The sequence below is a fragment of the Tauraco erythrolophus genome, chromosome 8 (genome assembly GCF_009769465.1).
Source record: "Tauraco erythrolophus isolate bTauEry1 chromosome 8, bTauEry1.pri, whole genome shotgun sequence".
Lineage (NCBI taxonomy): Eukaryota > Metazoa > Chordata > Aves > Musophagiformes > Musophagidae > Tauraco > Tauraco erythrolophus.
The window spans coordinates 33,315,948-33,340,072 of NC_141472.1; the positions used below are offsets into that span (position 1 = coordinate 33,315,948).

The window sequence follows — 24,125 nt, forward strand, 5'->3', positions numbered from 1 at the left end:
TCCTAGTGGGAGAGTTTGAAATTGTCCTTCAGCCCTCAGTATAGTGGGCTCTTGCTAAGAAGTCCTTATTGTGTGTTTTACATATACAAATGCCGCACCCACTCATACTTTTTTGGTGATGTTCACTAAGACTTCAGCATTGTACTGTCTACTGTACAGTTAAGTGCCTAAGAATTCACTTTGCTGTTTCCCTGACAAATGTAACAAATATTGGCCAAAACTCAGCTTGCACTGACACTGCTGATCTTGCAGCTGGAGAAATTTGGCCCAGCGCTCCACTTCAGTGTCTTCGAGCCATCGTGATATGTCTACGACGTTGGCTGTTCTTGTTTGCTTCATGGTTGGATAAGATGCTTATCTACAAAGCTCCTTAAATTCCAAACATTGCCTATGACTGAACAGTTCCTACCTTTGATGTGAGACCTAGCCACAGCCTGAGATCAGAGAGCTTATTCTTGTTAAGAGAATAAGTTAATAGAAAAGTCTTGTATATTTAACACAGAGTGCACAAAGTCCTGTTTACTTGGATGCAGAAAGAGTTCAGCACCCAAGACTAGTTTCTCTGGTCCGGAAACACTTACTGACCCAAAGCTCTCTTTAGGGATCTCTCAGGACTGCACTCCAATGCCTGTTCAAATTGCAGTTATGTTGGTCTTGGCCGTGCGTTGAATGACCTCACACCTTGGTGTGCTGGTTTTCACAAGTCTAGGCTCAGCTGGTGAGCTTGCTCGTCTTCTGGAGCTGAGTGTCACGGAGGTGACACTTGAGAGCATGTAAGGGCATGGAGAGGTAGTTGTAGCCATTGGTCACAGATGAGGGACGTATTTTCGTGTACAAGACAGTCTTGTTGCAGAAGCTGACTGTGAGTGGCAAATGCTACCTCGTTTGTCATTAACAGTAACTCAGCCATCGTAGTAATAAAACTTGTCAGTACACAGGTTCAGCTGCAGGTGAAAATGGCTGTTATGGTCTTCATCCAGTCTGTTCCATATGTCTGTGTGGATGGAACCACTGTACCTTTGCAGGCTGCGTGATGCAAGAAATAGATGACAATATATAGGAGTGGCTTTTATCCCCATTCCCACTTTCAGACCCAGATGGTCAGGTGTTACCGGCTGTGTTCAGCGAGGAAGGCGTGATGGCCGGAGCAATGTTGCCCTGTTTCTAACTAGTCAAGAAAGCTGCTTAGTGAGAAGACTTTCTTGCCCTGATACCATCTCAGAAGAATGTTGGTTGCTGCCTGCCTGTGAAAGGCAGAAAGTAAAAATACAGGGTTTCAAATGTGTTGTAGTCTTTGACGAGCTGGAATAGATTTAAGGCCGTATTGAAGATCACTTGTTGTGATGGGTATTCACTACCCAGTGATGGATGAGTTATTTCTCAGAGCAACTGCAAAGACGTCCTTCAAACTCACCTTTTGTTTTGTAATAGTGCTGATGGAATAGCAGTGTCTGGCCTGCTGTGGGGTGATCAGTTACCACTGGTCTTTTGCAAAGCAGAAAGAGCTGTTGGTGGCTGAAACCATCAGCAATTCTTTTCCTAAGGCTTCCAGGAGAGTGAAAATCTGGATTTCTTTGGTGAACTTTCAGGAGATGTGAAATAATTTGGCCCTCTAGGAAAGGTAAATGGCCTGTGCAGGTATATTTAACATGTAATCAAAGAGCATGAATTGAGGATAGGCTGTGGTTTCCAGCCTCCCCTTGCACAGGGAAAACTTTGGCTGGCTCATAAGGAGCATGTCCTCCCTGTGAGCATGGTCCCCACCTTGAGCTGTTCCATCTCCAGCCATGCTGTGTAGAGCAGAAAGGGGGGAAGGGGAAAAGCCTTTTTTACACCAGCCCCTGTGCAAATCTGTGTCAAGGGCTGATGTGAAATGGATGTGTATGTCCTGTAATGTTCCCTGCAATTTTGTCTGGACTTTGTTCAAAACAGGGAAGGGAGAAGGCTCCTGGCTCAGTGTGCAAGCTGGGCATCTCTCAGGCTTGATAGTATGGTCTGCGAAAAAGGCAGTGGGGATAAATATGGTTCCTTAGTGGGAAATTTGTTAACCTTTCAGAACTTCTGAAGGATAAAGTGATGAGTTGATTCTCTGTGTTTTCTTTTTACAAACATATCTCTATGTTTATGCTGTTTGTGCATCAGCCATTAGGATTTGTCTCTTGGTGCTTTTATGCAATTTATAGACATTCTCCAGTCTGATTTTGAGAAACATGGAGTGTCTGTGAAGCTGGGAGCAAGGACTCACTTTCTTCTAATGTGCCTTTCTTGTTTTCCTCTGTTTTGCAGGTTCTTTTCGAAATGATGGTTTAAAAGCTGCTGATGTCCTTCCTATACTGAAGGAGAAAGTGGCCTTTGTGTCAGGTGAGTACATCTTTTCTGGATCCCTCCAGCCCAGCATGAGCACTGCCTGCTGCGTCCTGGTCCTTATGGCACTGCAGTCACGAGGGACCAGTTTCATGTTTGGACTTGGTAGTACTTAAATTAGCTCTTCTGCTAAGAAAAGGGCTGTATGTGGAACAGGGCTATCCAGTAATACTCAGAGTGTTGGAAGCTGGTCCATGATGATTTTCTTCATATTCTGAGAAACAGGTAAACGGGTAGCACAGGTGGGATGAAAAGCAGCTTCTCAGCTCCATCCCAGACCTGTGCTGTCTCAGCATTCAGAATGGTTCAGGAATCTTGCTTGGGGTTCAAGGTCAGTGAACAGCACTAATTCCTGTTTGTAGGATGCACTCAGACCTATAAATCACTGGTATTTCATTTGCAATCCAAATCAACTTGCAGTTAAAAGTACCATTAATGCTGTATTTGCATTACAACTCAGATGCTCAGAGATCTGCCATCCTGTACAAAGATTTACAGCCATCATTCAGGAGACAAATCTTGAGGACCTGGGGGTGGATGAAGATTAGACAATATGGAAAAAGCTTTGAGAATGGCTTGAATGATATTGTTTCTGGAGTGAATTACAACTTGTCAGGGAGAGGAGGAAGAGAAAGCCTGTACTAATCATAACCTTAACATGAAGTCACTCAAATTGGCAGCGTAAAAATGGGATATTTCCAGTGCCAGCGTTTCTGATGATTGCAAACCATTCGAGCTGCTTTTGATGATCTCCCTTGTTGCAATGAGAAAACCTGCATCAAAAGCAGCCAGCCTCCTTGTTTGCAGTCTTTGCTGTTTGTTTCCTTCGTCTCTGCGGTAACGCTGACTGCAGAGGGGAGGTGAGCAGCAGTGAGGCCATTGATGCCCGGGCTCTTCCTCCTTGGCTGCTGGAGCGGGACCCGTGAGGAAGGGGCTCGTTGCTCTGCCAAGCCATGGAAATGTCTGGCCAGGCAGGAAAAGCTTTCACCTTGACTAATGGTTGGTGTGAGATGTCTTCCTGTGTAACAACAATTCAATGGTCCAGGGATCACGAATCCAGCAGTGACTTGGGCAAATGATTTGTAGCTCCATAAACCCTAAACTTTCTGACCAATGACATGAAAAAATCCAGGACTTTGAAGGAAGTTTATGAGACACCAAAAGCCTCGTGTGAAAACCCAAGACTATCCCAGCAGTGCTCACATGCACAACTACTTTACCTCGCACTGGTGTCTCATTCTGAATGTCCTGAAATGTTTTATGTGGTCATTGTTTTTCACTGCTCTGAAGAGGGGAACACAGTCATGAAAACACAGAGTACCTGCAGGCTTGTTTGTGACACAAAGCTGAACCAGGCACTCTGGGGAAGTGAAAGGGAGGAATTTATGCAAGGACTGTAATGGAATTTAATTCTTGGCTCCTGCTGTTGCTTTTCATGGAAATGACTGCAGGATCATTTGGTAGTTCATGGAATACTTAATAACGACGACCTGTCTCAATCGTTTATGCAGCCCCTTCCACGACGGTGCCTGCATTCAGCTCTGAGCCAGAGGGTCTCGCACCAAATCATCAGCTCGTTAGACGCTGTCCTGGGCCAAGCTTGCCTTGTGGGGGGGCATTAAGTGAGCAGTGCCAACACCATCCCCTGAGGTTTTGCACTGTGATCCGCTGCAGGCAAGGGACAGCTCGCTCCTCGTAGACCCACCGGCCCTGGCCTTACATCTGTTCAAAATGTGCCTGTTCCTGACACAGCTAGCTAGATAGCGGTCCCAGGATTTACACCTCCTCTCCAGTCTCCAAACGCCAACGACTACAGGCAACAATTATCATAGAATCATAGAATGGTTTGGGTTGGAAGGGTCCTCAAGGATCATCTAGTTCCAACCCTCTGCCATGGGCCTTCTCTTCTCCAGGCTGAACAGCCCCAACTCTCTCAGCCTGTCTTCATAGGAGAGGTGCTCCAGCCCTCGGATCATCTTTGTGGCCCTCCTCTGGATTCGCTCCAATTATCAGAGGCCTTTGCAGATAAAATGCTCTGAGCTGCTGCTGGTTTAGTGCAATAGCCCCAGCATCACCCTCCAGCAGGGAGTTTAAGTACTGCTCAGTCTTCCCCTGGGTTGTTGTAATAAAGCAGATTAAGAAAAGGATTTGAGCACTTCAACTGATGGCTAGGTTCTTTTAAATTAAAATGGAATAACTTCCTAGAGAATGCTTTGAGCACAGAAGAGAAAATGTTTACCAAAATAGAAAAATCAAATAGTTGGACTTTGCAAGATAAAAAAATAAATCATTCTTTAGTTAGCTCAGACTCTTGGGAGCACATTGCATTTGTAATCAGGCTTCCTCGAGGAAAAGGAGAGTTTTATTGAGTCTTCTTCAGATTTTTATACTACAGTTAATTTTAACGATAACAGTACAGTAAAGTTGTCAAGGAGGTTCTCCTTACACCAGCAGAATTTATCAACACACACACAAAAATCTCAGCTGAGCATCTCATTTACGTACTTTATTTCTTTTCTCATCTGCTGTGGCTCACCAGCTTGTCTTTCAGTCCGTTGAGTGGACAGGAAAGCTGCAGAGAGCAAACCAGCGCCTTCAGGCAGGGGCTACACCGTACTCTGTGTTTCAGAGCTGTGGGTGCTCCGCACCCAGCCCAGGCGGAGCAGCAGGGCAGAGCGGGCAGGGGAGTGATGCCAGGCGCTGCCTGCTCCGGAGCAGGCACAACAGGACCTGCCTGCACAGCTGCACGGTCTCAGAGCAGCACTCAAGCTGCCAGAAGTGCTCTTAATTTCAGAGCTGAAATACAGCTCTAACTAGCTGGGCACGGATTCATCCAGCCTAAATGCCGTCCGGGGCTCAGTGCCTGGCGCTTGCCCTCAGCTGGCTCACCGCAGGAGAGTTGAGGGATGGATAACATTGGGATTTTTTTCCTGAAGCCGGTTCTTGATTTCTTCCAGCGATCTCATGTATGAGCTAGACGGAACCCAAGCAAAGTTTATGTGCGTGTGTGTCTAAACAGCACCTGGAGATCCCATTCCAGCACTCATAAGCAGAGAGATGACCCAAGCAGTCGGGAGCATGGTGCTTTCCAGCAATCACTGTCTGATTGGTTCCAAAGTTGACCTCGTGGAAGCAGATTAAGCAAGGGGTTGGTGGGGACAAGGCTTTGGCCACCTGCCTAAACCCTAATAAAAGCTTGGCTTTGCCTGGGTGGTTCGCTGTGTTGCTTCCAGCAAAGAAATGGCTTTGGGAAGCAGTAGAGAGTGAGCTACAGGCTGGAGACTGATTTTTATATTCTGAGAAGGAGATGAGCACAGAGGAGAAGAAATAAAACAGGTTGTAGGTTATTTTAGGTGGGTTTTTTTCAGTGAGAGGTGGTGAAATATTTTGGAAACCAGGCTTATAGTCTTTCTTAGGAAACACAGATACTGTTTTAGAAGAGTGGTTTAACTTGGTATGTTGTTGAGCTGCTTCATTATATTTATAGGAGATTTTCTATTGATCAGTGCAACACAGGAGGAAGCGTGTGAGGCTCTCAGGAGAAGGAGGGAAGCGCGTTACCGCATTCCCTTCCAGCACACAGAGCTTTTTGTACACTTAGGCTATGAAAAGCTTGTTCGTTGACTAATGCCGTGGGTCTTGCTGAAAGCATTTGCCCTTTTCCCACATCCTAGAAGAGTTTCTCAGGATCCTTCCCGGCAGTTCCTGTTCCCTGGCGGGCTCAGAGGAGCGGCAGTGCGTGGGCTCCCGCCTGTCACCCAGGTACTGTCTGCTCATCTGCCAAGGCAGGAGCACAAAGGAGGAGGCTGGCCAGGTTTCTGGCAGGATGGTTGAGCACGGAGGAATCAGGGCAGAAGGGTGTAATAAGTTGGTGAGCTGCTGCAGCTGTGACAATCAGAGCTTGTTCAGCAAAGCAGGAGGTTTTTCCATGGACTTTGGGCAACAAAAGGTACAGGGAAGGGAGAAGTGGATGCAGTAACAGTTTGGCCACCTCCATCCTTCAAAAGCCCACTGTCCCCAGCCCCACATGAGCTGGGTCACAGCGATGTCTGAGTGTGGCTGAGAGCCTGAAGGGAAAACAGAGAGAGATTTCCCAAAAGGTCTTTCAGAGGAGGAATTTCACTGTAAATAGATCAGATGAAAGGACAACTTTGCAATTAGGTTACATTAAATTTAGTGCAGCAGGATGAATCGAAGAGGAAGGCTCAGAGGGGAAGACACTGACCTTCCCAAAAACTTGTCATAGGCACACGGGACCACACGTGCAGGAGCGTGGTTTTCTTTTTCTCTGACAGATGCACTTCATTCTTCAGAGGAAGAGTTGAAATGAGATCCCAGTGCCCTACAGGCACTGGAAGAGTTCAAATCCAGGTTTCAGGGCGTCTCAAACGCTGATTTGTGGACACTGGAATTTGTATTGGGTTGGGAATAGAACTAACCAAAACATTTAGGTTTTGAATGATGTAAACATCTTGTATTTGCACAAAAAGTTTTGATTTGAATTAGAAGTTTCCATTGTCGTCTTCCTCTGGAATGGAAATTTCAAATGAAACATCAACAATTCTTCTATATTTTGTTATAGAAAAATGTCTTCTTCTTTATACCATTCCCTGATGTAGTTTGAAATCAACGGAAATTCCAAAAAGAGGAAATATGCTATTAGAAAAACATAGCATTGCTTGGCTATTGAATTTTCCTAGTGGTTTTGGGCCATCGTGCTTTCATCTAGAATTTGCTGCTGCATTGATGCAGATTTTTCTTTGAAGAAGAAAATGAGGAAGTTTAGACTGTAAAGTTTCCAGGTCTTTTGATGAGGTCTGAGCCTGCTGAGTTTTTTGTTGTTTTTTCCTTTTTGCTTTTTAAGATTTTTAGGTCATTTTTGAGGATAGAGAAGGGCCTTTACCTATTGGGGCTGTTTAGATGTCCTCATCAAGACTAAGGTTAGAGCAGAAATCAAAAAGTTTCCTGGAATTCCTGATTTTATTTACGGGTTGTAAATCTAGTGAGCAGAATCAGTTGCCGTATTTCTTTCCATACGTTTAAACCATAGCCGTGGACTAAATTACATGATTTCTGTGGAGAATGCCTAGTCTCTGCCAGCACTTACTGTCCTGGCACTCGCACACCAGCAGCTTGCCAAGATCCATCAATATATCCTTCAAGCAGGGAGATTTCTCCTGTATGTTCTTCCTTAATTAGCACGTATGAGAGTAGTGATGTGACCTGTGCTGCCTTGGGGAGAGGCAAAAAGGTTCAAGTACCTTACAAAACTGGGCAAAAAAAATCGACCCAATCAAAATTTCTATCCAAAAAGACTCACAAGAGCTTGTGGGATGTAAATAACATCCATGGATGTCATCCAAACGTGCTGGACTCTGCCTCCTGGTTGATGAATCCCTGCATCCTGTCACATAGGTGTAACATTTCAATGAATGATAGGGACTTTCAAAATAACAATAAGAGGAAGGAACGGAGCCTGTGAAGCAAGAAGATCTGTACACATCCCATCCTGTTCCAGCCAGCAGGGTTTTCTAGTCCTTAAAGACATAGTGAGCTGCATATATATCTCAGCAAAGGTCTCATCTTCATTTAAGCAGGTGTTTGAGAGTTGTCCTTGTATAGAGATCAAGGCTGGGAGCTTATAAATCAATATAAGGACCCAGGGAGGTGACTGTAGCCTCTGAGATAATTAATACGATAACGACCAAGCATTTTGGTCATTTTGCAGTAAGGTGTGCTCTTCTGTCCCATTAATAAGCCTCATCACCTCTGGAAACTTCCTTATTTCTGTGAAAGCGCTTTGGTTCATAGAGTTATGTTTTTTTCTCAAGGAATCAATTTCAACTGACAGGAAGCACTGAAATTCACAACTGGACATCCTCTGCGCATTAGCAATGGCTGGGTTGTTTTTTTAATACTTTTTGGTGGGAAGATATAGGCTATTCAAAATGGAAATACTTTGCTGGAATGTGCAATTTCAGAAACATTCTTATCTGCCAGTGTTTTCCAGCTCCAGGCTGAATTTCTTCTTAAAACCAGAGGGGAAGAAGACTTTCTAATAGCAATTATGTAAGTTCAGTAGCTTGATTTCTCCCCCAAACTTTCATTAACTTGTACGATCCTCTACTTGACTGTAGCTGTTGAGGACTTACCTGCTGGGGATGTGGCAAACCTGAGCAGCCAGTTATATTAAATCAGTTTATTACATATTTCACTTTGTTGATGAACATTAGAAACTTTGCCATTGCTGTTTCTCTATACTCGTCTCAAATCGAGAAGACAAACAGGGTGTGATGAGAGTGAATATGGCCTCTCTTTTTTTCTCTCCTTATTCTGTACGCCTTCCAACATGGTGCTCAGTGGGGTGAGTTTGGGGTGCTGGCCCGTACCACCATGAGCAGCGTGACTGGCATCGCCGTGTGCTGTTTTGTTCTCTTCGCTTGACCAGGGGCAAGAGGGAGTGCAGTGGGGTGTTGTGTTGTAGAAGATTAAAGGTTTATTTTGTTCAGTTTCCCCATTGTTTTTTAAATATATCCAGTTATTCCCATACCTCTGTGATTGAGGAGGCGAGATCAAAAAAAAACCTAATTTGCAGCTGGGGCAAAAGGTAGCGAGTTTTGCATAGGTGTGAGTGAGGATCAGCGTGGAAGGGGAGGATATTGGTGCTTCCTTCATACTTCACAGCAAACCATCTTCTTCCAGAGGAAGAAATGAGCTCCTCTGGACTCTCCCTGCAAATTTTGCCTTCCACACAAAGAATCTCTTCCTTTGTTTTAATGTCTCATTTGTCTTTAGTTTTGATTCACTGGGGCAATAACTTTCTCCTTGGGAAATGAGACAATTTTCCAGTGGTTTGTTGGCAAGTAAACATTTAAAATTAAAGAAGTACCCCAAAATACTTGCATAAATCAGCAAAGGTGTATCACAAGCCACAACAGGTGGTCTCTTCAAATCCATGCAGTGGCTCTGGGTGATTACAGAACAAATTTACGTGGTGGAAAATGGGATCCTTCAGTGGCTGTGCTGAGCATCCCATGTACAGCCTCTGATCTGCTCTGCCAAGGGATCTTCTGTTGGGAACATTCAGCTTTGTTTTTAGAGTCATTAACCCTAAATGTATTGTTGCAAATGTTGGCCATTAGGATTTGATTCAGGCAATTGACTCTGGGATATGGGACGCTGCAAAGAGCTACTCAAGGAGGATCAGGCCCTGCTGACTGCTTGCAGCTGTGTTAATTTGCAGGTGGACTTTCTGTGGGAGCTTAAATTTCCGTCACTGTTGCACTAGAACCACCTGCTTTGGAACTGACAGAATTTGAGAGTGGTCATACAGATAATCCTATTTATGACCCTTACAATAAATTAGTCCCTCTTGAAGCTGGAGGAGTTTTTGTATAGGAGTCTGTTTGCAGGAGGTCTGGTAGCAAGCAGAGTCTCACAGAGCTCAGCTATGGCAGGGAAAGGAGTATTATTTTAACACTCTGGATACCAATTCCTTGATACTTTGCTTTCCTAGGAAGTCTGTCAATTAGATTTAGAAATCCAGAGCATATTGTTTGCCATTTTATCGAGGCGTCTGTCATCAGCTGAGCTTATTCTGTCTCCTAGTTCTCTTCATTAGCATTCATTTTTTCACCATATTTTGGATTGAAATACCTTTTAAGGAGTGTTTCAGCTCCTCTGGAAACTCACGGTTTCAGCAGAGTCTGTAATGAAAAGATTGATCAGCTTATGATCTGCAGGGGTCAGATGAAGCAATGTATTCATCTGAACTGCAGTAGACATCTGAATGGAGGCCAGAGACACTGTGTACTACTACTGTCTCTGTTGCTGATGTGTTGCAGGACCTTAGACAAGGTACTTGGGAGTCTTTACCTATGTGGACGTTTGTCTGTGTCAATGGCTAATCCTTGTAAATTCGTGCTTATAAAAAGAGTGCAAAAAGAAGGAGAGGGCTTGAATCCCTTAAATACAGATAAATGCAAGCGGGTAAGTATAGTGATAGAATGGCTGATAGAAATGGAGAGATGAAGCTTGAAAACAGCTCGATAAAATAATCTTTTTTATACAAGAAGTCTGCATTAAAGGAAACTAATAATTTCCTGTCCTAAACAGGATTACACAAAGATAGAATTTCAGCTTTTTGTGTATTATCAGGGATGGATGTGCCTCAAGACTTGAAATTGAGAAGGTCCATGCATAGAGTTCACATTAATAACACTCTGGGTTGGCCAACATCTTGACTTACCTGTGGGCAGTTGGAGCCACCTTAGGCAGAAACATTTGTGCCCATCACTGAGAGGATTAAGATGTCAGTTCAGGCAGCTGCCAGGACAGGGATCTTGTGGCTGGAGTCCCTTTCCTCTGGGTTACAGGCTTGACCAGAAAAGTGGTCATCACAAGGTCAGTGACTTTGCTGCCTGTTTCTATGCAGGTTTTCTGAACTTTCTTTAATGGTTGGGTTTTTTTGTTTGTTTGTTTTTTTAAAGTGGTATGCATTACCATGCCTTGTGCCATCACTGTAATATCCCCTCTATGATTTGTGGAGGAAAAATGATGTAATCCTACTTCTGGGAACAAATGCTGAATTTAGCAATGGTTTCTGTATAGGCTGGAAGACAGGGAGATGGGAAGAACTGGAAAGCAAGCCAGTGACAGGCAAGGACATCAACAAAGGATTTTGTAGGAGGAATGCAAGACATATATGGCTAAATATTTGTTCTCAGTGTACTTTGTGCCCTGAAGAACATGTGTTTTTCTGACTCCTTTTTCCAGAGCACTAATAACTAGACCATCTGTTTGCCTTTCTAAATCAGAGCAAAGCCCATGAAAACCCACCTTGAAAAACAATTAGAAATTATCAGCTGTTTGTTTTAGCATTTAATAACTGTTATTAGCAAACCTAATGACATGTTTGATTATTGTATCCCATGTCTGCAAGCCCAGTGGGAGGCAGAAGATGGGACATATTGATTAGAGCAATTGCGACTTTACTTCCTTCTATTTTTTATTTTCTTTTGAAACAATATGCTGGGTAGTTCTCTGAATAGACTGTGCATGTAAAATTGGTGTTGAGATCATGGCAGACTTTGGGCAGGATTAGCCTCCTTGGGTGAATTATTAAGAAGCAGAGACAGAGTTTCTATAATGTTTTTAGCTGCTGACCTTTAGCCTAAACACTATGAAGCTCCAACACAGTGGACTAAGAGTCAGAAAACCTCATTTCTACTCCTGGTTCAAGTGACTTGCTGTGGGATCTTGTCGGGGGAGTTCCTGGCTACTACAATAGAAAGCACCTGTGCCTTGTTAGGACAGGTGCTGTGAGTCACGTTGGTCAACCGGAAACCACGTGACTCATGGAGGTTTAAAGGTGGGGCACTCCCAGGAGGGAGTGGGGCAGTTCCCTCCTGGAGACTGGAGTGATAGGAGCCCCTGGAGAGCAGTGTCTTGAAGCTCTCTGTTAGAAACCTTTGGTTGTGACAAGGACCTTTGGAGGGTGTTAGAGCCTTCTGATATACGAGGAAGATCACAACGACCTTCTGGGTTGTGATCCCCGAAGATTGAGGCATCAGTAGTCCGCAACAATTGGTGACCCCGACGTGATTCGTCGGAACAGGAACCACTGGGACTGCAGACCGAAGCTTGAGAGCGGTAGGAGCTGCGGACTGACCAAGACACCTGGAACAAGGTGAGCCGCTGAGAGTGAACATGGGTCAGAATCTTGTAAAGGAAAGCCAGACCTTCACCTTTCTCAAATCTGCAGGAATGGCTGCGGGGCTCAGTATAAGTAATGAGGATTTATATTACCTACTCAACTGGGCAGCGGGACATGAAGATCTAGTCAACCTCACCTCTACCTTTAACCTAGAACTTTGGAAAAGGTTGGGGGATAAGTTACTCTATGAAGCTGTGGTTAATCAAAAGGGCCGGACCGACCTGCTGCGTACATGGGAGGCCCTAGATAATATAATCCAAAAGGGGTCAGCAGAAGAGGAGGAAGAGGAATTAGCAGATTATGTATCTGCAAGTGAAGGGTATGAAGGGAGCAACGAACCATCTGAAGGAAGACTAACCCCAGACAGCGTGGACAGCGAGTTAGACGTATCCTCGCTGTTCATAGAGGTCAATAAAGTTGCGGGGACTATGCAGGGACTCTACCCCACCCTGCAGGAAATAGTGGAGCGTCCCCCACCCTTTGCCCCAGCAACCCCCCCTTCCTCCTCAGGATGCGTTATGCCTACGGCTCCGCCATTCGAGCAATTGGCCCCACCCTTGGCAACTTCATATCCCGCGGTATCTGGTTATCCGGCCCAGGTACATTTGGCACAGCCAGCACTAGTGCGCCAGGCCGTAACAATGCTCCAAGGAGTATCTCAGCAGTTGGCAGCTGTAGTGGAGATACTGCATCAGGCTATGACCCCCCCTGTAGCAAAAGAAATTTCAGGAGAAACCTCCAAGACAAGTGCTAAGGAATTACCACCAGTTTCTCCACCAAGGGAAAAATCACTAGAATCTATCTGTTTATTAAATCCAAACCCCTTGGGAACCCCTACAGCAATAGTTCAACGCCGTGACCCGGTCCGTTTTTGGAACAAAATAAAAATGAAAGCAATAGAGGCTGGGGATTGGGACTTGGCTCAAGTCTTGGGGCTGCCAGTCAATAACGAAAAATCATCCATGATGGAAATAGGGGCAAGGCCAAATGTATTCCCTGTGGAATTGACCCTCCCGGGTTCTAACCAGCCCAATCAATACCTGGGCTGGTCATGGAAAGTCGTACGAGACATACAAAAAGCGGTAGCACAGTATGGGCCAAACTCCCCAGCAGTAACACAATTATTACGATTACTAAACTTGGAAATATTGGTGCCGTATGACTTTCAACATCTAGCTCAGATTATGTTCCAGCCGGTACAACGCTCCATTTTTATGAGCACATGGAGGCAGTTGGCTGACCGTCAGGCACTACAAAATATACAGTTACCCCAAGGTGACCCATGTTATGCCGTAGGTGCAGATGTCCTGATGGGAACGGGTCAGGTATTTAGTAATCCGGCGGTACAGGCCCAATGGCATCCCCAAATTCTGGGGCAAATCAAACAAATAGGAATGCAGGCCCTCATGCGGACCATAGAAATGGCGAAACCCCAAGCGAGGTATTCTACAATTAAACAAGGAATTAAGGAGCCTTTCTTACAATTTGTAGAAAGATTGCAAGGGGCTATAGAAAAACAAGTTTATGACGGCAATCTACGGGCCCTGTTGACAAAACAACTCGCAAGGGATAACGCCAACGCTGACTGCCGAAGAGCTATTGAAGTACTCCCAGGGGACCCCTCCCTAGAGGAGATGGTCATTGCATGTGCTAAGGTCGGGTCCGTGGAACATGAAATGACCGCGCTAGCCACCACCTTGATGGCCTCAGATAATAAACTGAAGTGTTATAAGTGCGGGAGAATAGGTCATCTCGCAAAAAACTGCAAATCCAATGGCCGGCCGAGGAGCAGCAGAAAGAGAAAGTATGCACAGATGTCTTATACTCCAGGCAAGCCCTTTGCGGGAACACTGCAACAACCGCAAACTAATCCGGAAAAGACCCCTGAAGGAATGTTGCGGCAGCCGCAGATTAAGCAGCCAGAACAACCAGGGTGGATGTATCCAACCTCATCAGAACAGTGGATATATCCACCACCAACATGGTATGACAGGAAAACATAAGAACGACTCCCCCACGGTTTTGTTCCAAGGCATCTGACAAATGGCGATGAAAAATGGAACTGGAACATTGGAAAGCCCTAAAGGCTACCAGGTGTTTGTTTCTTTTTTTCAAAAAAAGAAAGGGGGAATTGTCGGGGGAGTTCCTGGCTACTACAATAGAAAGCACCTGTGCCTTGTTAGGACAGGTGCTGTGAGTCACGTTGGTCAACCGGAAACCACGTGACTCATGGAGGTTTAAAGGTGGGGCACTCCCAGGAGGGAGTGGGGCAGTTCCCTCCTGGAGACTGGAGTGATAGGAGCCCCTGGAGAGCAGCGTCTTGAAGCTCTCTGTTAGAAACCTTTGGTTGTGACAAGGACCTTTGGAGGGTGTTAGAGCCTTCTGATATACGAGGAAGATCACAACGACCTTCTGGGTTGTGATCCCCGAAGATTGAGGCATCAGTAGTCCGCAACAGGATCTGGGCTGAATTTCTTCCCCTCTCTGTACCTCTCTATTCCTCTCAGTAAAAAAGGAGATAATAATTAAGAAGAGTAAAGGTATAGGCTCCCTGTACAGCCAATACCAAAAGATTTTCTTCTCTTTTAGTGGTTGTTACTACCTGTCTGGATGCTCTGTTAGAGGAGATGAAGGTTCCAATAAAAGTAGGTTAAGTGTCTAAAGTTTGATGGTGGTAGTGTCCTATTCAGTCTGCCTAGAAAGGCTGAGATTTGCCATTATAAAGTGCAATGGAAAAGCTACATATTATTAGTATTTAAAAGAGTAAATCACAGTTACTGAGCTTTGCAAGTCTTACGGTGAATTGAACGTACCGTGGTTTGTTCTGGAAAAAACCTGACATTTCTTCATATAGGCTCTTCATAACATTGTAAATTATGCAGGCATTCATAAAAATTAGGGATTGCTCGTGAATAATTTGGAAACAAATGATTTTAATATGTATGATGCACTTGTAATAATAATTTCACCCTATTGCTCAAAGCATAGAGCAGTACTTTTATCACAAATGAGAAACATTTGTTTCTAAATCTCACATTTCTTGAGATTTGTTCCATGTCTCCTTGTTCTTCTGTGCCGTAGCACTAGAAGAAATCAGTCCAGGCACTTATCCTTCCATCATCCAGAAACCTCCAACTGGGTCATCATGTAACCTTCCTCCTCCAACAAGAATTAACCCATTTTCTCTGGTCTGTCCTGGTAACTTCTGTGCCAGCGCCTTATTTATCCTCCTCCCGTGAGAGCAGTTTAGATGAACTGTTGAGAGACAGTTTTTACCCTGAAGCAAAGACAGAACAGGGGTGTTGTGGACTGTTTCCTTTGCTGTAGCTGAAATCCTTGTGTTACTGTTAGTAAAAGGGTCAAGAATTTTCTGTTTTAACTTTTTCAGCCCACTTAAATTGAGGTAATGTTTTTTTTTTTCTTCAGAGCTGTTTGGTGGAATTGTAGGTGGGAAAGCAGTCCCTGGCCAGGAACACAGTTTTTGGTTTACCAAACTGAGATGAATGCACAGCATCAGAGCAATCAGGGCTACTGGGCTGTGAGAAGCTCATGGTCCTTCCCAGGTGTTTCATATCCTGGGAGAGGTTTATAACTGTGGGCTTGGATGTCTCCTGATCTCATCTCTTAGTGCTTTCCCACTTTGTAGAAATATTTATATAACTAGGAATGGAGGAGGAGAGGGAGTCTGACTGAGCAGCAGGTAGCATGTTCTGGGATGCAATTCAAGTTCAGTTCTCTGCTTCAGTGAGTGTCTGGAAGCTTTTGAAAGCCTTGGTTACATCTTGATATGATGGGAAATTTTTCAAAACCCTGAAAAGCTTCCTGTGTTGAAAAAAATATTTCCCTTCAGCTTTAGTTATTAGATTGGTTTGCCATTCTATAGGCTGGCTTGCTTTTGCATGATATAATGGTTTTGGCATTGCTATGGTGTGCGAAATAATCTCAACAAAGGGAGAATGTGCTTAAAATGAGGAAACTTTTTTATATGTATATAGGTCTGAAAATAAAAATGAGTTTATTGCCTTGTAAATTGAGTCTTTGTTACATTACACCCCATTCTCATGCTATGTGGCAGAGGCAGGGATCAGCCAAGGTGAGACCAAGTTCCCATGGATCTTCCTCACCTTCACGATGTGAAGCCAAAGGTAAATACCAGGCACAGAGATTTGGGTGGAGATTAGGTGGGACAGTTTTTGTACTCCATATGTACTCCTGGCTGGATGAGGGCTCAAAATGAAGATGGCATCTCTTGTCTGCCTCTCCGTTTGTACCTCTGGCCAAATCAGGCATGCCCTGGCTCCAATGGAGAGTTGCACGATGTAGCCCTAAAATAGCATTCATTGAAAACTATGGGAATTTCAGTGCTGATGAACTGTAACATAGAGTAACACTGTATAGATGAAGTTTATGTAACAGACTTTGACTTGTACAATCTGCAGTGCTGTAGAAAACTCTTTAGACAGGACTTAGGAATTTAAAAAAAAAAATAAATAAATGGATATATAGTAACAACATTGCTATTTTTAGCTACTTCTGTGTGACTCTGGTCGTGTAGAGAGCCTTAGTGCCAGAAGGTGAGCTTGTACCTATTGTGGCATCAACTGAACAGACAGTTTCAGAATCAACGAACAGGGGTTATGTTTTCAGAGGGGAGCTGGATCTACAAGTGACTTCTCTGTTCTGTAAGCAGGGCCAGCAGGAAAACCTGTGCTTTGGAGATGCATGCGTGTATCTCAGCAGTTTGGTTTCTGGTTTGTCCACCTGCAGGAACTCCTGCCATATGAGGCACCTCCTTGATTCCTGATATAAATTCTGCCCAGTGTGGTGATCCAGGATACTGTTTTTCCAAGAGCACATGTGCTCTCATGCTGATTGTACTCTTACAGCAGACCCTCTTAGGACTCTTCCTACTGAATTAGGGTGTTTAGGACCCCTACAGAAGTCATGGCCCCACAGATTGCAGATGTCCTGTGTTCTGCAAGAGGGAACACAGCATGGATCAGTGCCGGAGATGTGCGTGTCCTTGTATAGCTTTTTCTTCTTGTTGGCCAGGTAAATTAGTTCAGAGAAGCACGTGATTTTCCTTTCTCAGAAGTTATATTTCTGTTAAAGAGATTATACTTTCCATTGAAAAGTGCAAACTCATCCGCATCGCTATAGCTTATTTGCAGGGTCTTTGCAGTTCTGTGTTAGCTTTTTGAACTGAAGTTTTGCTATGACTTTTTTTCCTAGATGACAATGCAAACATGTATCTAACAACACAATTCCTGAAAAAAAAATCCTGTGATAATATGTGAAGAAAGAACTAAACATTGAGGGAGGCACTAGATTTTAGTTTCAAGCTTATTAAACCTTGTTCACAGCAGAGAATAAAATAAGGTGCTGTAGAACAGTCTGTATTTGCCCCTGTATTCGTGATTGTATAATTCAGGGTAGAGTCATTCCTTTATGGCTAAGCCTTTTGACAGTTGCTGCATAAGATGAAGTGCCAGACATTGGCAGTTTAAAAGTAGTGGATTTCAAGCCAGGAAAGCTACAGGGGAAAAAACAAACCAAAAATCATTGCAATTGCCACCAACACCCTCAAAATAGAAAGCATAGGAGGCATGAACTTCTAATCAAAATGTCAATTTCTAGTGAATTGGCAGACAGATTAGAATGTCTTACTGCTTAAACATTACCCAGGATACATCACCTCTAATGGTGGGACGTTGTAAATTATCTGGCAACGAACGATGCAACAGACTGAGTAACAGTGAAAAATACTTTCGCTTTCTTGATGTTGACCAGTTTAAAAATATCCCCACAGTAGGATTTCATTAGCATTGCCTGCTTGGATTGGCAGTTGTATTAGATTTGATGGGATTAGGTGAAAGTCAGAAGAAATACTAGTAGCAATTTTCCTTGTGTGTTGGGATTTTTTTTTTTTTTTTTTATTTCCCCCCTTTGGAGCTCCAGCAAACGCAAGCATGTCTTCCTTAATTAGGCAAGCCTGAGAGCTGCAAAGAGTGCACAGGCTCTTGAATGTGCCGTAATTTATGTTTATCAATTCAGTGCACATAGTTTTTTTGACGTGTGCTTCCTGCCTGATTTTCTAACAATCCTTTATTTTCCGCAGGTGGCCGTGATAAACGAGGTGGTCCTGTCTTGACCTTCCCAGCCCGCAGCAATCACGACAGAATAAGGCAGGAAGACCTTCGGAAACTTGTGACTTATTTGGCCAGCGTGCCAAGGTAAAGCTAGAAAAAAAACACTTCAAAGCTTAGGGTGGATGGGTGGGTGGGGAACTTGTTCTTGGCAGTTGCTGGTTTCCAAGTATTAACATTTAGTACCTTCGGTTCTTGGGACGGAGAAACAAAAGTGTTCCCTTCCTCCTCCTGTGCATGCTCCGACGGTTTTTATCGCACACGCGGCGATGCAGAAGCCCCAGAGCGGAGGCAGCAAGAGCAAACCCAGGCTTCAGGCTTGTGACAGCAACAAGGAGCAGCTCTCATTCCCCATGTTTCTGTGTGGCTTTTCCAGAGGAGTGGAAAGGGAGGAGAGCGCTTAGAGGTCTGTAGTTAAATCTAGCAGCCGGAGAGAGCCTGCTGTCTGCTCTTGCTTTTTAATGCCTGGTGGGAGGTTCAGGAGTGCTGGGGTAGGGGGCTGTAGTTGCTGTGGAGGAGAGCCTGCCCCGTGCAAGGAGGCAGATCTTCCTACTCCAGCACTTCCCAGAGCTTTCTCCAGGCTCAGGAAGGACATAAGTGGACTAAGAGGGAAGCTTTCCAAGAAAGGCATTTCAGATGGTTCTGCATATAAACCAGCACCTTTCCCCACGTTAGTCTCCATGTCCCTCCCCCAGCATGCGGGTCCCCATCCCTTTCCCAGGGATGCTGAAGGAAAGGTCTGTTGCCAGTGCGTATTCATCTTTGCAAGCTCTGGGAGACAGTTTATAGGGCTCAGTGCCCAGGCAGGTATTTCTGAGCCAATGTTTAATGCCTCTGAGAGTACGAGGCTATGCACGCCCTCATCCACTTCCTTTCCCTATTTTCAAGCTTGCCAAATATCCTTACCCAAAAACCACGGCACCGGTTATTGAGGTGAAGGTTATCCCAGGGCAAGTGAGGGACTGAGAAGGGATGTTCAGGGTTACAATAACACACCCTGTGCCACCCAGGAGCTCCTTCATTTTGAACCCAGCATATGATCTATTAAACAGTGCTGGTATTTTTGCAAAGAGCATGGAGTTAACAGCTGAAGGGATTGGCTGCATCTGTAAGTCAAGAGGTAAGGGTCTCAGAAACCCACTCAGTTCCTTAAACATGCAATGTGCAGAGAACAAATGTCCCCTGTTTGGTATGGAAGAGAGTTGAGGGCTGTTTGGAGACTCATCACTCGGCTGCGGAGAGTGAGGGGCAAACCCAGCCGTGAGTGCCAGATCTGCCAGTTCTAGCTTCCTGAACTTGACAAGTCCTCTAGCAATGCATTTTTTAAATGTGTTGGACTTTTTCTCATCAAGGTTTTACTAATAAGCTGAATTGGTTTGCTTTTCTTCCCACTCCCTCCCCTTTTTTCCTCTAGCCAGCTCTATTTTCAATCATATTGTAAGAGAGATTACGGACATGCTACGGGGCTGGGCGAGCAGTAGGTCACTCCCTGGGAGTGCATGTCCCAGGGCTTGGCGATCTCCCTCCAGCTGCTGCAGTAATGAAACTGCTCCCTTACATCTTATCATTTTTTACATGGTTGCAAGTAGGAAGGTATGATGTTGCTTGGGGTTGCAAGCAATTGCACAGCAAAAATTACCTTCTAACATGTCAACCTTTTCTATTAATTTCTCTTCCCTCATGGAGGTGGCAGTAATAGCAAGATATGTCCTTTCCATCCCCCACTCTCACATAACTAAATCGATTAGTTCAATCTTTGATGCTGCTTTTAGTTGCCTCACTGTGAATCAGTCCAGCAATGGTTTTTCTCTGATGATGCAGAAGCCGGGGGACAGAGGTGCATGCTGAGTGAGATAATACAACACCCAGCTGCTTGTCTCTCTAGAAACACTAAATAAACATTTCCCTCCTCGTCCCCACTGCAAAACCTTGTTCTGCCCTGGTGTTTGAAGCCTTTGAAGGACGTCTCTCTAGTTACAGCAGAGAACAATCCTTCCTCTGTGGTACAACCTCCCATCGTGAAACGTGTCCAGCGGTGAGGGACTGGCTACTCATGAAGCATGTTCACCCGTTTCCCAGGGATCTTTGCAGATTGGTTCTGTGAAGGCATTAACCAGAGTACTGTCCCCTGTTTGGGATATCACATAGTGAGGTGTGGAGCAGAAAGCAGCAAGAGTGATCAGAGGTCTAGAAAAAGTGGCCTATCAAGGAAGAGTTAAAAGGGTTGAAGTTGCTCAGCCTAGAGAACAGAAAGGAGTGAGAAAGGTCTTTGAACGCATGTGGTGATGCTGCAAAAAGAAAGGGTTTGTAGGGCTAGGACAAGAAACAAAAGTGGCACACCGAAGCAAGGGAAGCTTAGGATGGACATGAGGGAAAGATTTTGAATGGATTCCCATTAACACTAGAATAAGTCATCTAATTTCTTCTTAAATTCCTCCATAACTCTATAGGCAAACCTCTGACACGAGTATAAATGTTAGGGAGAGGGGATGATGAATCAGGAGGTGACTTCTTTAGGTTCCTCCTGGTCCTGTTTTGTCTGGTACCGCAGCTGTGAGCTCATTGCCGTAGGAGGGAAACGTGACCAAACTTCGTGGGTTTTGCGTGTGGGATTGTATAAACACTGAAAACTCATTTTCCCTAAACCTTTTGTTCACTTTAACAAGGGCAACCAGCAGAGCTTTCAAACTTATTTGCTTTTTGGAAACAAATATATGGAAGGAACAGCTTGAATTCTTATCACTGGCTTCTAGCTCCTATTTATTCCAAGATGAGTGCTGTAATGAAGAACTGCATCAGCCATCCACCAAAATAAACAGTTTCATTAGCAGAGACTTTGCACAGAGTGTCAGGAGAAACTGCTCTGATGTTCAGAGTGCTGAAAGGGGGAGAGTTTTCTGTGCTAGTTGAAATACTAGAAATTCTTCTTTAGGAAAAAAATAGACTGTAATTTATCATATTGACACCAGTATAATAATTCTTTCTTTATTCCAGTGCAATAGTTTCTGAGTGAGACAGATTGCTATCCACATTGATACTATCTGTCACTTAACCCTTGTTTTATATCTTAATGGCGGGGGCAGAGGTGGCGCATTGCTGGGAGCTTTGAGCAGGTATGAGATTGGTGATGAAATATGATGATAGATTAGGTTAAGTGAAACCAGGGTCTTGCGAGCAGTTTTCAAAGTTTCTGATTCAGCTTTCTGCAATTCCTCCTTCAAAACCAGAATAATAATGTGGGTTTTCTGAAAGCAGCAATGTGTGTTTGAGATAGAGCAGAACAGTGAGTGCTTTCATGCAGCTGCGAGTCACGGTCAGGCAGGTGCCTGCAGTCCAGGGGGCTCCCAGCGTGGCTGAGGATTCCTGCTTGGGGGTTAAGACTTCAGATGAGGAACGTGGTTTGTTCATACCTCAAAATGGTAACTTTACAGTCCATAGTACCTGAGGTGACTTAAGGGTCCTGGGAGATTCAAGAGCCTGATCCTGCACTCTTGGGTACTAGGAGGAGGTTGCAAGTGGGTTTGGTGCCGTGTGCCAGTTCTTTCAGGCGTTTTATGAGGTCCTTTTCTCCAAAAAGTTCTGCTACAATTAGTTACTAAGAAACAAAAATGCTATTCATTAGAAGTAAAGATAATTGCCACAGATGCCAGGTTTCTACCACTCTGCCATTTTCTGCTTGTTTTACGTTTGCACTAATGCTTTCTGGGTAGGAGAAGCTGTATTTCTTGTGAATCAGGACAGCTCCTATTTACATGCAAATTTAAATGGGATGCAATGTTTAGAAATTTGGAGGGCGTGACTGAATCTAGGATAACGTGGTGTTTATGATCGGGGAAGCTGAGGGGGAATCTTCTGGCCTCACTGGGTATTTTATTTTTAACACCAGTGCGGTGCCATCCATTCCGGTAGGCTGAGTTTTGATTTATGTGTGCGTAAATGAAACCAGCACCAGGCCAATCTCTTCTGCGAGCCCTTTGGAATTAAGAATTAAGTTATGCGTAGGCTATAGGAGGATACAAAGGAGACAGAATATTATTAGCCTGAGTTATCTCCTCGTATGGTGAAGCAATACGATGAAGGAAATGTTCTCTGTCAGCTATAGTGAATCTTCCAGCAGAAGACATCAATCTGTTTCGGAGCCAAGATAAGCAGTCTTCTGTGCTCGCTGCAGAGGGGGAAACCCGAGATGCCTTGGAGGCCTGTAGTTTTAAAGACATCTACTTTTTATTTGTCCTCTGTTTAAAAACCTGCTCAAATATTTCCCTGTTCTGGGAGACATCCAGGGCTCGTAACAGCAGCAAAATGTTTCCAAGGGACAGCCCTGTGTGTTTGAGCAGCTCATCAGAGCTGCCCGAGGCTGAGGGAAGGTGCTAGGATCAGTAGAACAATTTAAGTGCCTCTAATAATTAGTTCAGTGATTGGGGCTTTATAAAATTGGAAGAACAGTACAGGGGAAGGCAAAATGTAACAATACTGACCCATTCTTGGATTTATTTTAAGCTCTTCTCTGATGACCTGTGGTACCATGTATATTAGCTCCTCTGGCTGGGAGTAGTGTGAAACTCATTTTGTTGATTGATAGGAATTAAACCCTAGAGCTCTACTTTCTATTACATGATCCTAACACAAAAGAAGCTTTTGAGGATTTTTTTTTTTTCTGGAGACTATTGTAGATCTACAAAAATAACCATGTATTTTAAAAATAACATCAGGGACTTCATACTAATTTTAGTAACTAAATATCTGGTGCCATCTACAAGATAAGATTCCACCATACACTTGTATTAAAATACCATAGTAAAAAACGAAGTGAAGCTAATGAGGCTAATGGAGGTTTAGTATTTCCCTCAGATATAATTTGATTAAAAAAAAAATTTGCAAGTGCATTTCAGAGAGAGAAACTCATTATAACTGACAGGAATGCTAGTGAATTTAAGAGCCTTTTGCCACTTGATAGCCAGTTCAAATCCAGCCTCCATTGGACATGGTATTGGTACGTGATGTTATTATCACCATCTGTTAGGGACTGGGGGACTTTTGTGGAAATAGTTTATGGTCTCACCTTGTTCTGTTAAAAGGTTTCTGACCACATCACTCTGTTTGGCTTCCTGTGTCCCTTTACCGACCACCTCAGGACCAAGTTGTATGTTCACCTGTTATTGGAGATCAGGTGAGATCTCTTTTCAAAAGAGAATCTCTGATTTCCTTCCAGCTGTGGTAATGACCTGTTGAGACATTTTATTCCTAAATAAGTGGATAGTGGCTATAATTTATGTTGAAATTCTGCAGTAAGTGTCTACAGCTGCCAGCCTGGCAAGATCTCCTGTTTACCAGAGGCTGCTAGAAAGTGTGAACTTAGAAGTGCAGAGAGAGTAAGAAGAGCCGTCAGAGCCTGAGAAGCAGGAGTTATGAGAAAAGATTGAAGGTGTTGAGGATGCTTGGGTTGAAGAGAAGGAAAGTGAAAGTTATATGATTACAATCCAGTATGCAAGACTGAGCTCAAGGAAACAATTTGGTCTCAGCGTACATGGCAAACAGGACAAAAAGAAATGTATTAAAATCATAGATTGAAGAAATGAAGCAGGTTTCTGTAGCATCTCCATCTTGGACATCCTGTTAGAAGGCGTATCAGGAATGACCCAGGTATTGTCACTCCAGTCTTGCAGCAGAGGAATGAAAACAACAGCCTTTCCAGCTCTCTTGACACTGTTTTGTATAAGTCTTTGTTTGTTTTTTTTTTAATAGGTACAAGATTTTAATTTCCCATGTTTATTTTTAATCCCTGATTTTATTTTTTTTTTTGAAAATTAGTCCAAACCTGAGGTAAACGGGGGCTTTCGGTATCAGTTTCCAAATTACTTCCTTCTTTCATTGCCTGTTGCTGTTTTCCTGGATAGTGT

General features: G+C 44.0%; 1 protein-coding gene across 3 annotated transcripts in view; it reads left to right on the forward strand.

Annotated features, from left to right (window-relative positions):
* The window catches only part of KALRN (kalirin RhoGEF kinase), a 536,138-nt gene that overhangs the window by 173,127 nt on the left and 338,886 nt on the right, over window positions 1–24,125 (forward strand). For all 3 annotated transcript variants that reach the window (XM_086615857.1, XM_086615858.1, XM_086615859.1), the window contains 2 exons: window positions 2,287–2,361; window positions 18,198–18,312. In XM_086615857.1, coding sequence (XP_086471983.1) covers window positions 2,287–2,361; window positions 18,198–18,312 — 190 coding nt within the window. The remainder of the gene's footprint in view (window positions 1–2,286; window positions 2,362–18,197; window positions 18,313–24,125) is intronic.